This window comes from Carettochelys insculpta, chromosome 2 (assembly GCF_033958435.1).
Source record: "Carettochelys insculpta isolate YL-2023 chromosome 2, ASM3395843v1, whole genome shotgun sequence".
In the NCBI taxonomy this organism is placed as follows: domain Eukaryota; kingdom Metazoa; phylum Chordata; order Testudines; family Carettochelyidae; genus Carettochelys; species Carettochelys insculpta.
In genome coordinates, this window is record NC_134138.1 from 238,704,115 (window position 1) to 238,716,474 (window position 12,360).

General features: G+C 46.7%; 1 protein-coding gene across 1 annotated transcript in view; it reads left to right on the forward strand.

Moving 5' to 3' along the window:
* Positions 1 to 7,384, forward strand: part of ABCB1 (ATP binding cassette subfamily B member 1) — a 160,011-nt gene extending 152,627 nt beyond the window's left edge. The window contains exons 29-30 of the mRNA XM_074985502.1: positions 1,041 to 1,187; positions 5,563 to 7,384. Coding sequence (XP_074841603.1) covers positions 1,041 to 1,187; positions 5,563 to 5,754 — 339 coding nt within the window. The 3' untranslated portion in view covers positions 5,755 to 7,384. The remainder of the gene's footprint in view (positions 1 to 1,040; positions 1,188 to 5,562) is intronic.
* The last annotated feature ends 4,976 nt before the right edge of the window (positions 7,385 to 12,360 follow it).

Consider the following 12,360-nt stretch of genomic DNA (forward strand, 5'->3'; position numbering starts at 1 on the left):
CTCCTCGGCTGACGTATCAAGAGTGGCTGGAGGGGAGGAGGTGTGCTGGGGGCCCAGGATGTCTCTGAGCTCCCTGTAAAAGGTGCAAGTGACGGGGGCGGCCCCAGATCAGCTGGCCGCATCCCGGGCCCGGGCGTAACCCTGCCGCAGCTCCTTCACTTCACTTCGGACATGATCCAGAGTGCGGGCAGGGTGACCCCGGGCGGCCAGGCCCTCGGCCAGCTGAGCGAATGCATCCGCGTTCCGCCTCTTGCTCCCCATTACCTGGAGCACCTCCTCCTCGCTCCAGAGCCCCAGCAGGTCCCGAAGCTCGGCCTCCATCCAGGAGGGGCCCTGCTGTCGCTTCCCCGCCTGGCTGCTGGGCTGTGAGCCCTGGCTCCCCTTGGGGGTGGGTCCCCTGGGGGTGCTTGGGGGGCTGGCGTGCGGCCATCGCAGCTGGGGTGGGTGTCTGTGGCGCTCAGAGACGTGCAGGCTGGCTATGTGTCTGGGCTGCCGCCTGCACGTTCTCTCAGCTTCCTGCACAGGAAGGCAGTGGGTGGGGAGCTTTAAGGAGCCGCTCCATGCGGCCACCGTCGAGCTCAGGGGCTGGAGAGAGCGTCTCTCAACCCCTCAGCTGATGGCCGCCATGGAGGACCCCGCAATTTCGATGTTGCGGGACACGCAACGACTACACGTTCCCTACTTCGACGTTGAACGTCGAAGTAGGGCGCTATTCCTATCCCCTCATGGGGTTAGCGACTTCGACGTCTTGCCACCTAATGTCGATGTTAACTTCGATATAGCGCCCAACACGTGTAGCTGTGACGGGCGCTATTTCGAAGTTGGCGCCGCTACTTCGAAGTAGCGTGCACGTGTAGACGCAGCTCTTATAAGCAGCTGTTTGTGGCCTTCAGTAATTGCGGTAATCTGCTTCGAAGAGCTACTGAAAGAAAATACCCAAGGGTAGAAAGCACAACCTTCACTTGACTCTGATTTAAATCCATATCCAGGCTAAATTGCTTGTGGGATGCATCTTCTAACTTTGTGTTTATTGTATTTAGAAATATAATACCTGTGTGGGAGACAAAGGAACTCAGCTCTCAGGCGGTCAGAAGCAGCGTATTGCTATTGCACGAGCTCTTGTACGTAATCCTCAAATTCTGCTACTGGATGAAGCCACATCTGCTCTGGATACAGAAAGTGAAAAGGTGTGTTGCTTGTGTATGCAGGAGGAAGCTAGAACCATGGTTGTTCATGTAACAATTGTGATTGTTACTGCGACTTCCATAAAAGCCTGTTACAGTCTGAAGTCTGGAATTTTTGTACAGCTTAGATGTATATATACCAAGGCACTACCTCATTTATATAAATGACTGCAACTATCTAACGCTAAATTATCCAGCTCCAAATGTTTAACTATAAAAATCTCTTCTCTTACTTTTCAATTGCCTATTGATGTCAGAAGAACTTAAAGAACAACCCCCCCACCCCTTTTTCCTCTTTTCTCCATAAACACACTCAGTTAAATCTCCCTGTCCAGGGGACTCTGGTATGTCTGGAGTTCACTCGGATTAGGATAGACCTTTTGGAATGAAGGTCCTGTCTGCAGCAATACTCGGATCAGCACACGACTCTCTTCCAAGCATAGAGCTGGGCTACAGGACATCATCCCCAAATCTTTTCTCCTGTAGAAGAACAGCTATAGAGTGACATCCTACACAGCGTGTATCTCTATGGCAGTAGTCTGGCTAGAGGTAGCATTGTAAAAGCATCTTCATGGTTGGAGTCAGGCCCACTGATGCAGGAGGAGGAGGGTAAAGGGTGCAATAGCCCTTTGGTTCAGCACTTCAATGGGCCCAGAGCTCCGTCCGCCACCATGGTTGCTTTGGCAGCACATAATCACTTTTCTCCAGGAGGTGGGGTTTTAAGGAAAATACTTATCTCACACCTTGCCATAAAACTGGGATCTGGCAGGACTGACTTACTCATTTGGAACATTGTTCATAAAGGGTGAAGAACCAACAACCCTGGACATGTTAAATGCTCTGCTAAGCTACCTTGAATGTCCATATAAAGCAGTTTTTTCTATGGCATTCAAAACATGCACAAATCTAGAGTTTTAACTGGGGTAGAGATTTTTTTTACAAAATGCTTACTTAAAAGAGAGAGAATCCAATCCTGAAAAACAATTAGGAATGTCTCTGGCAGTTGCTTTGGGAGCTTTTCCAGTTAATGTGGAAAAAGTCACTCTTATTCCAGAATAAGAATGTCCACACAGCTAGAACCATAGTGGTTTTACACCAGTATAATTATGCCAGTAATAGAAAAGACCTATATTTTCAGTTGGAATCTTTAATTAATTAAACCGTATTTTAGTAATTTTTATCCACGTGGGTATACTGCCCAACCTGGGGACTAAAATAGGAGCAAGTCAGGCCTCAAGTACAGTGGCAAAGCTGTGGAAATTTATGCTGTCCTCACTTGCTGTCAGCCTAATAGATCCAGCATTAAAAATGTTTCCTGTTATATTTAGCCACAGCTCCTGGCACCATGTGTTGGTGTGGGAATTTCATTTAAAAAGTATTTCCTAGCTTTGTGAGAACTGCTTGAAATTATCACAGAATCACAGAATCACAGGGCTGGAAGGGACTTCAGGAGGTCATCTAGTCCAGCCCCCTGCTTTAAGCAGGATGAACCCCCACTAAGTCATCCCAGCCAGGACCTTGTCCAGCTGGGACTTAAAAACCTCAAGGGATGGAGAATCCACCACCTTTCTAGGCAACGCATTCCAATGCTTCACCACCCTCCTGGTGAAGTAGTTTTTCCTAATATCTAACTACACCTCTCCCTCTTCAACTTCAGACCATTACTCCCTGTTCTGCCATCTGACACCACTGAGAACAGTTTCTCACCCTCCTTTTTAGAGCTCTCCTTTAGGAAGTTGAAGGCTGCTATTAAATCACCTCTAAGTCTTCTCTTCTGTAAACTAAACAAGCCCAAATCACTCAGCCTATCCTCATAGGTTTTGTGCTCCAGCCCCTTAATCATTTTTGTTGCCCTTCGCTGAACCTGCTCCAGCAAATCCGCATCCTTTTTATACTGGGGGGGCCCAAAACTGGACACAGTATTCCAGATGTGGCCTCACCAGTGACAAATAAAGAGGAATAATTACTTCTCTAGGTCTGCTTGAAATGCTCCTCCTAATGCACCCTGGTATGCCGTTAGCCTTCTTGGCTACAAGGGCACACAGTTTACTCATAACCAGCCCTTCATCCACCATAACCCCTAGGTACCTTTCCATCACACTGCTGCTGAGCCAGTCAGTCCCCAGCCTGTAACAATGCTTGGGATTCTTCCGCCCGAGGTGCAGGACTCTACACTTCTCCTTATTGAACTGCATCAGATTTCTTTTGGCCCAGTCCTCCAATTTATCCAGGTTCCTCTGGATTCTCTCTCTACCCTCCAACGAATCTACCTCTCCCCCTAGTTTTGTGTCATCTGCAAACTTGCTGAGGGTGCAATCCAGTCCCTCATCCAGGTCATTAATAAAGATGTTGAATAACACAGGCCCCAGAATCGAGCCTTGTGGCACTCCGCTTGAAACAGACTGCCATCCAGATATTGAGCCACTGACCACTACCCATTGGGCCCCACCATCGAGCCAGCTTTCTATCCATCTTATAGTCCAAGGATCCAATCCATATTTCCTTCACTCATGGACAAGAATGTTGTGGGAGACCGTGTTAAAAGCCTTGCTGAAGTCAAGGTGTATCACATCCACTGACTTCCCCATGTCCACAGAGCTTGTTACCTTGTCATATAAGCTAATCAGATTAGTCAGGCAGGACTCACCCTTGGTGAATCCATGTTGGCTACTTTTGATCACTTCCCCTCTTCCAAGTGCTCCAAAATGGATTCCTGGAGGATTCCCTCCATTATTTTCCAAGGGATTGAGGTAAGGCTGACGGATCTATAGTTCCCTGGATTGTCCTTCTTTCCTTTAAAGATGGGCACTACATTTGTCTTCTTCCAGTCATCCGGTATCTCCCCTGATCTCCAAGAGTCTTCAAGGATAACGGCCAAAGGTTCAGCAATGATCTCTGCCAATTCCCTCAGTACCCTGGGGTGCCTTAAATCCAGACCCATGGACTTGTGCACATCTAGTTTTTCTAGATAGCTCAGAACTTGTTCCTTCCCCACAGATGGCTGCCCTCCACCTTCCCATACTGCATTGTCTAGGACCATCATTGGGAAGTTGCCTTTGTCTGTGAAGACTAATGCAAAAAAAGCATTGAGTACTTCAGCTTTTCCTGCATCATCTGTCACTAGGTTACCTCCCTCATCCAGTAACGGCCCCACATCTTCTCTGATAACCTGTTTATTGTTCACATGCCTGTAGAATCCCTTCTTGTTACTCTTCACATCCCTTGCCAGCTGCAGTTCCAATTGTACTTTTGCTTTCCTGATTACTGCCCGGCATTCTCCAGCCATATGTTTATACTCCTCCTTAGTCAACTGTCCACGTTTACACTTCTTGTATGCATCCTTTTTGAATTTAAGCTGACTAATGATTTCCCTGTTAAGCCAAGCTGGTTGCCTACCATGTTTGCATTTCTTACTACTCAGCGGGATTGTTTGTTCCTGTGCTTTCGGTAAGACTTCTTTAAAATATTGCCAGTTCTCTTCAACTCTTTTCCCCTTCATCTTCATTTCCCAAGGGATCCTGCTCATTCAGTCTCTCAGGGAGTCAATGTCTGCTCTTCTGAAATCAAGGGTTTGTATGTTACCGCTCACCTTTTTTACTTTTGTACGGATCCTGTAATGTACGATCTCATGGTTGCTGCAGCCCAGGTTTCCTCCCACTTCTATTTCTCCTACTAGTTCTTCCCTGTTTGTGAGCAGCAGGTCAAGTTGCACATGGCCCCTGGTCGGTTCCTTCAGCACTTGCACCAAGAAGTTATCCCCAGCATTCTCCAAAAACTTCCTGGATTGTCTGTGTAATTATGACTTGAGTGCTCCCTACAGGTGCAATAAAACAAGAGAAATAAAAGATCTGAAATATTAATTATTTCAAAAGCTCATGATGTATAATTCCATGAGACTTTTGGGATCTGTCTGCTGATCTTTGAATGGTTGGTGTTGACAGTACTGATATGTGGGCCACTGCTGTCAAAGCCTGGCATTAAAGTGAGCTCAGTATTCATGAAATACCAGAATGTCTTCCTTAGAACACTGCACAATTCAAACATTCAAGGCTGCCAGCTCTGACGATTTTGGTGATGTGCACCCAGGTCCTTTAGCAACTTTCCTGAGATGTTCACCACTGTAATTCAAACAGGCATTCAAACATTCATCAAAATTAGCAGCACACACTCATTGTGCACACAAGCTAGATTTAAACCAGGAAGCTAGACACTCATCCCATAACTATTCCTTTGCACCATCCAGCTTTATCACTCTTACTGGTAATTTACGATTTAAATGATTTCAGATTAGATACCTTGTTTACTGACAGCTGAAAGAACTTTGCCTGCATTACATTTTTAACTTAAGCAAGTATCTTCTGCTTTGGAAATTGAACAGGTTGTCCAAGAAGCACTGGATAAAGCAAGACTGGGTCGCACCTGTATTGTAATAGCTCATCGCCTCTCCACCGTGCAAAATGCTGACAAGATAGTGATAATCCAGAATGGAAGAGTTGTAGAACAAGGAACACATCAGCAACTCTTGTCTGAGAAAGGCGTCTACTATTCTCTAGTTAACATTCAAGCTTGACCATGAAACATGTGAATGAAAAGCAGTGCTGTATTTCTGAAGTGTGTGTGCAACTGTTTCTATACTCTGCAAATGACAGTACAATAATACGTCGATTGATGCAGTGGTTGCATTTTGGGCAACTTCCGCAAAAACTGTGCACTGGAAGGGTTCCCCTGAGGTCGTTGGTCCCCAAAGCCACAGAACTAGGTATTCCAACCCAGGTGTGTCTCACAGGCTTTGGGAGCAAAGGGTCTGGACGCTTCAGCGGCTGCAAACCAAGCAAAAAGTCCCCTCCCACATCAAGGATTCTTTGGCATCTCCATGGTGTTAGAAACAGTAGTTGGAGTGTGGGGGACAGAGGGGCTGGCAGATAGTGTCTGTTATTTATAAAGTCCATTATAGATATTAAAAATCCAGTAAGATATTTCAACATTGTTAATGAAATAGCTGAATCTGCTCAGGTTCCGTTTCCCCCACCTCCCCCAGCATACTTTGCACACCCCTATGTTATATGACTAATTTTGCAAGATTTAAATCAACTAAAGATTGGCTAAAGAATTGTTTTGCAATAAATTATTGTTGATCAAAAAAAATCATTTTGTAACACTCCAGAAAAAGAGTGGTTAAGAAATAACTAAACAGGATTTGCATTTCACTATATAAACTGTGATCCAAACAGAATTTCACAGGACACAGCCCAAGAACGCAGAAGAGGAAAGGTAAGTCTTGACTTAGTCTTAAAAGGAGCACATGATCTGGTTCAAGAGGTGAATATAGCTGGACCACTTGATACTAGCGACCATGTGTAGCCAGACAGAATCCCCCACCTTGCTTTACTCCAGCTTGCCCCTCTTAGGTGCCTCAAAGCACAGAGGACAAAGAAGAAAGCAGCACAGACCTAAAACGCTTGAAAGCACAGATGTGCTTATCTCAGGCCCAGGCTTTTGATGATTCAAGCAGGATGTGCTGACCCAATCATGACCCTGGATAATGGGAGAATGCAGATAAGAGGGCTAACAAGCCAGCCATGGGGCCTTGAATTGCCTCTGGCTGGTACTGCTAAGTCATACGCCAACACAGTAATCATCCCAGAAGAGGAAAACCTCGCCCCCCCCCACCCCCACAAAAGACTGTCCTGCCTTAATGACTTGGTTACCTTTACCTTACAAGTGTACATTAAAGTTGCAACCTCTCTCTTGTAAGAACTGGCATCACAAAGGTGAACCAGCATAACTGGCATCTAACAGCCAAGGAAGAGTGTGCGTGACCCAAGGGGTATAAAGAAGGGGCCGGAAGACCACTCTAACTGAGCTCCAATTACCTATGCCTGCCAGTCGGGTAAGGTCTTTGCCTCCTGAGGTTCTGGGGACGCCCTCCTCGCATGTCTCTGTCCCTAGGGATTGAGTGACAGCCCTGGCCACGCTAGAGTCGAAGGACGCAGGGGTGAGAATTATACCTGTAATGTACTTTTGTGCACATTTAATAGTAAGAGCTCTGTAAACTGAGGCATTTGCCCTCAAATGTGTAACTTTTCCTTTGTACTCCAGTTGGTATACCGTATGTATCATCCTACTAGTAGTTAAGAAAATAGAGCACTAACCTTGTAACCACTAAGATTCTTATTTCTGCCCTTTTAATAAATAGTCACCGTTTAAGCTTTCAGCCTGACTCCGTCTAATTAATGTAACTCGGCCGAACACAAACAAAGACCCTTAGCTGGTTTGGCTACATTAGCCTGGTCAGTGGGAAGGTGCAGTAAAAGCTGAGTGCTGAGTCGTGCTCCCTCCACAGAGCAGACGCTTGGGGCACCTGTCAGCCTCCCTGGCTGCCCACTGCAAAGGGACAGTCTGTCCTAGCAGTTAAAGACGGGTGAAATAAGCTCTCCACACCAACCTTTGGGGCACCTGTCAGCCACACTGGCTGCCCACTGCGAAGGGACTGTCTGTCCTAGCAGGTAAAGTCTCGGGTGGCTTTCTGGGGCATCTGTCAGCCACTTTGGCTGCCTGCTGCGCAGGGACTGCCGGTCCTAGCAGTTAAAGACTCAGGTGTGATAAGGCTCACAGACCACTCATTACTTGGCCATCAGCTAACACCATAATATGAGACAAAAAGATACTGTTCTAAAAGTAGAATTAAATCTTAGTGAGGAATATGAAAAGGACCATAAGCTTTGTTAATTGAAGTATAAAAATATAATTGATGATGGCAATCACTCATTGTTGAGTATGATCAGTTTTCATGGGAGTTGTGGATCCTCAGGTGGCTAAGTATTGTCCTTGAACCCCAGGTTCTAAGGCAGTGAAGACAGATGTTTCCAGGTACGGCAGGAGGCTGTTGACCATAACTGGAAGGATAAGAACATAAGAATGGCCATACTGGGTCAGACCAAAGGTCCGTCCAGCCCAGCATCCCGTCTGCTGACAGTGGCCAATGCCAGGTGCCCCAGAGAAGGAGAACAGAAGACAATGATCAAGTGATTTATCTCCTGCCCTTGTACTGAAGGCTAGGGCACCATAATTTTCCCCTGGTTAATAGCCATTTATGGACCTAACTTGCAAAAATTTATCGAGCTCTTTTTCAAACCCTAATAGAGTCCTGGCCTTCACAGCCTTCTCTGGCAAGGAGTTCCACAGGTTGACTGTGCGCTGTGTGAAGAAAAATTTCCTTTTATTAGTTTTGAACCTACTACCCATCAATTTCATTTGGTGTCCCCTAGTTCTTGTATTATGGGAAAAGGTAAATAATTTTTCTATATTCACTTTCTCCACACCATTCATGATTTTATATACCTCTGTCATATCGCCCCTCAATCGCCTCTTTTCCAGACTGAAACGTCCCAGTCTCTCTAGCCTCTCCCCATATGGGACCCGTTCCAAACCCCTAATCATCTTAATCGCCCTTTTCTAATGCCAATATATCTTTTTTGAGGTGAGGAGACCACATCTGCACGCAGTACTCAAGATGTGGGCGTACCATAGTTTTATATAGGGGAAGTATGATATCTTTTGTCATATTATCTATCCCTTTTTTAATAATTCCTAACATCCTATTTGCTTTACTAACTGCCGCTGCACACTGCGTGGATGTCTTCAAAGAACTATCCACTATAACTCCAAGATCCCTTTCCTGATCTGTCATAGCTAAATTTGACCCCCATCATGCTGTATGTGTAATTTAGGTTATTTTTTCCAATGTGCATTACCTTACACTTACCCACGTTAAATTTCATTTGCCATTTTGCTGCCCAGTCACTCAGGTTGCTGAGATCTTTTTGTAGTTCTTCACACTCCCTTTTGGTTTTGACTGTCCTGAACAACTTGGTGTCATCTGCAAACTTTGCCACCTCACTGCTTACCTCATTTTCTAGATCATTGATGAACAAGTTGAACAGGATCGGTCCCAGGACTGACCCCTGGGGAACACCACTAGTTACCCCCCTCCATTGTGAAAATTTACCATTTATTCCAACCCTTTGTTTTCTGTCTTTTAACCAATTCCCGATCCATGAAAAGATCTTTCCTCCTATCCTATGACTGCCTAATTTACATAAAAGCCTTTGGTGTGGGACCGTGTCAAAGGCTTTCTGGAAATCTAGGTATATTATGTCCACTGGGTGCCCCTTGTCCGCATGTTTATTAACCCCTTCAAAGAATTCTAATAGATTAGTTAGACACAACTTCCCGCTGCAGAAACCATGCTGACTTTTGCCCAACAATTTGTGCTCTTCTACGTGCCTTGCAATTTTATTCTTTACTATTGTTTCTACTAATTTGCCTGGTACTGATGTTAGACTTATCGGTCTATAATTGCCAAGGTCTCCTCTGGAGCCTTTTTTAAATATTGGCGTTATATTGGCCGTCTTCCAGTCATTGGGTACCGAAGCAGATTTAAAGGATAGGTTACAAACCACTGTTAATAACTCCGCAATTTCACATTTGAGTTCTTTCAGAACCCTTGGGTGAATACCGTCTGGTCCTGGAGACTTGTTACTATTCAGCTTATCAATTAACTCCAAAACCTCCTCTAATGTCACTTCAATCTGGGAGAGCTCCTCAGATTTGTCACCTAAAAAGGCTGGCTCAGATTTAGGAACCTCTGTAACAGCCTCAGCCGTGAAGAATGAAGCAAAGAAATCATTTAATCGCTCCGCAATGGCACTGTCTTCCTTGATCGCCAGTGTCTTCTTCCTCCTCCATCTCTTGTTGGTGGACAAGTTCAAACTGCAGGGGACCATTGCGTCGTACTGTTCTCCATTTTGAGTATCGGAGGGGTAGCCGTGTTAGTCTGGATCTGTAACAGCAATGAAGGGTCCTGGGGCACCTTATAGCCTAGCAGAAAAGTTTTGAGTATGAGCTTTCATGAGCACAAATCTGCAGATTTCCAAGACCGGCATCTGATGAAGTGAGTCTGTGCTCACGAAAGCTCATGCTCAAAACTTTTCTGTTAGTCTATAAGGTGCCCCAGGACCCTTCGTTGCTGTCTCCATTTTGAGTGATCCTGGATGCGTGTCTCAATCAATATTGCACTTTTTAAAATTATCCTTCAGCAAATTCCTATAACACTTCCATATGTTCTGGCACCTTTCCTTCAGCTGAGACAACAGGCCCTGTTTTGAGAGGTCCCAGCAGTCCTTGTTCAGGATGCCCACCCATATGACCAGCTGCAGCCTCTACCTAGCTTCCTACCTCAGGGGCACAGCACAGCCTCCACTGGTCACAGCTGGTGTGGCTTGGGCACTGCGAGGGGCAAGGGAAAGCATTCAGACCCAGCCACTACTGTGGGTCCCAGCTCAGGGACCCTCTGGCAGCAGCCTTGTCCTGTTCTCCTCGCCCCTTCACTTCCTGGGCCACTTCCCCTGTGACTCCTCGCACCATCTGGGCCGCGCTATCAAAGCCAGCAGCCTGGCAGGCATTAGGCCAACGCCTCTCCGTGGCTCTCCCTGCCTGGTAAATCGGCAATCCTGGGCTCCAGGGCAGGGTCGCGAGGATCTAGGAGCGGGGGGCGGGGCTGGCTTTCCGCGCGCGGAGGGGGCGGGTGAGGGTAGTGGGGCGGGGGCACTGGGTTCCCGCGCACGGAAGGGGGGGGGGGGCGGGGCGGGAGTACTCGGAGGGGGCGGGGCTGGGTTCCGGGGAAGGGGCGCGAAGGTCTAGTAGGGGGGAGGGGCTGAGGTGGGTTCCTGCGCGGAAGCGGCCGCCCTTGCAGCGCCCTCGTGTGGGAGCGGCTCGCGCGACTGTGCGCTGCCCGGCGCGTCGAGAGCCGCTGCGTGGACGCCGCTGTCATGGCCTCGTGCCCGGAGGCCGTGGGGTGGGGGGCGGTTGGAGGAGGCTGGTCCAGGCCGCGGTTGGGAAACTGAGGCGGGCAGGCGGGCGGGTTTTGTTCTGCCTCCTAGTGAACGGGAGCCTGGCAGCCCTGGGCTGGGATGCGGTTGTGGGCGGTGTTCCGCCTCAGGCCCGGGCGGGGGAGGGGCGTTCCGGCTCGCGCCGAGGGCAGTGGCTGCGGAGTGGGGGCGGGGATTGGGCCTGGGCTGCTGCACGTTTCCGGGTCTGTTACTGGAATTCGGTTCTGAACGTCCTTAATTTCTGACTAAAGCGGCAGGAAGTTTTAAATGTTAGTCCAGTGAGGAGCCGAGAAACAAGGCTAACTTCGGCCCGCCGTTTATCATCATTGCTCAGCTTTCAGTCCCTGAGCTCTCTACGGGGTTCCGCTGTTCACCAGACTACTAAACCTGCTAATCAGAGGTGAGTATAAACCCACGGGTGGTACGCGTGGATCTGTCTCCACTAGATTGATCCAGGCTTGTAACCCAGGTCTGTTATCCCTGGTGATCATCACTCCATCCCTGCTTTAGCTACAGCAGGCAGATAGTTAACCAGCCTCCTACCTTCATTTTTCTGTCAACTTATCCAAGGAATAATTTCAGTGCCTGCTTCTTCTGGTCAGGTATTTCTAGGGCAGCAAACATGAAATGATCTCATTACTAACAGCGTCATTGTTGTCAACAAATTTCCCAGAAAGACTCTAGATACCATTTAATTTCACTACAACACTGTTATACAAAGCTGTAAACAACAGCAGAATTGTTGAATCTGTCTTTAAGCACACGTTATTCATAGTTCATGTTTTTGATGTTACCTTTGCAAGCATAAGGGCTGGACATTTATCTTAAACAAATCTGTAGAAAAATGAAGATGCAGATCTAGCTCCTGCACTGCCCAAGGAAGGTGTCCTGTTCACATGTATATACTTCTGAAATACTCATCTTTGTAACATCATCTAGGATGATTTTGGGATCATAGAGCCAATGTTAAAAGAGCCCTGAACAAAAACAAAGTACCTTTACTATGTAAAATTGTGGTACCAATTACACATAATTTGGAGAACCCATAGGAAACTTAATTTGCTGTTCTAATGACACAATTGTTATAGTATAGTTTGTTTTATATATGTATATATATATATAAAACTTCCTCAGACTTTGCATAGCTTTACTTTCACTTTTGTGAATGTTAGAAAGTTTTTAAAAGTTCCTCTTCATACTTATTTGGCTGAATACATTATGTTCCATTCTAAATCAAGTTTATTATCATTCTCCCTCAATTTGCTAATCTGGGAAAGGAGAGAAGA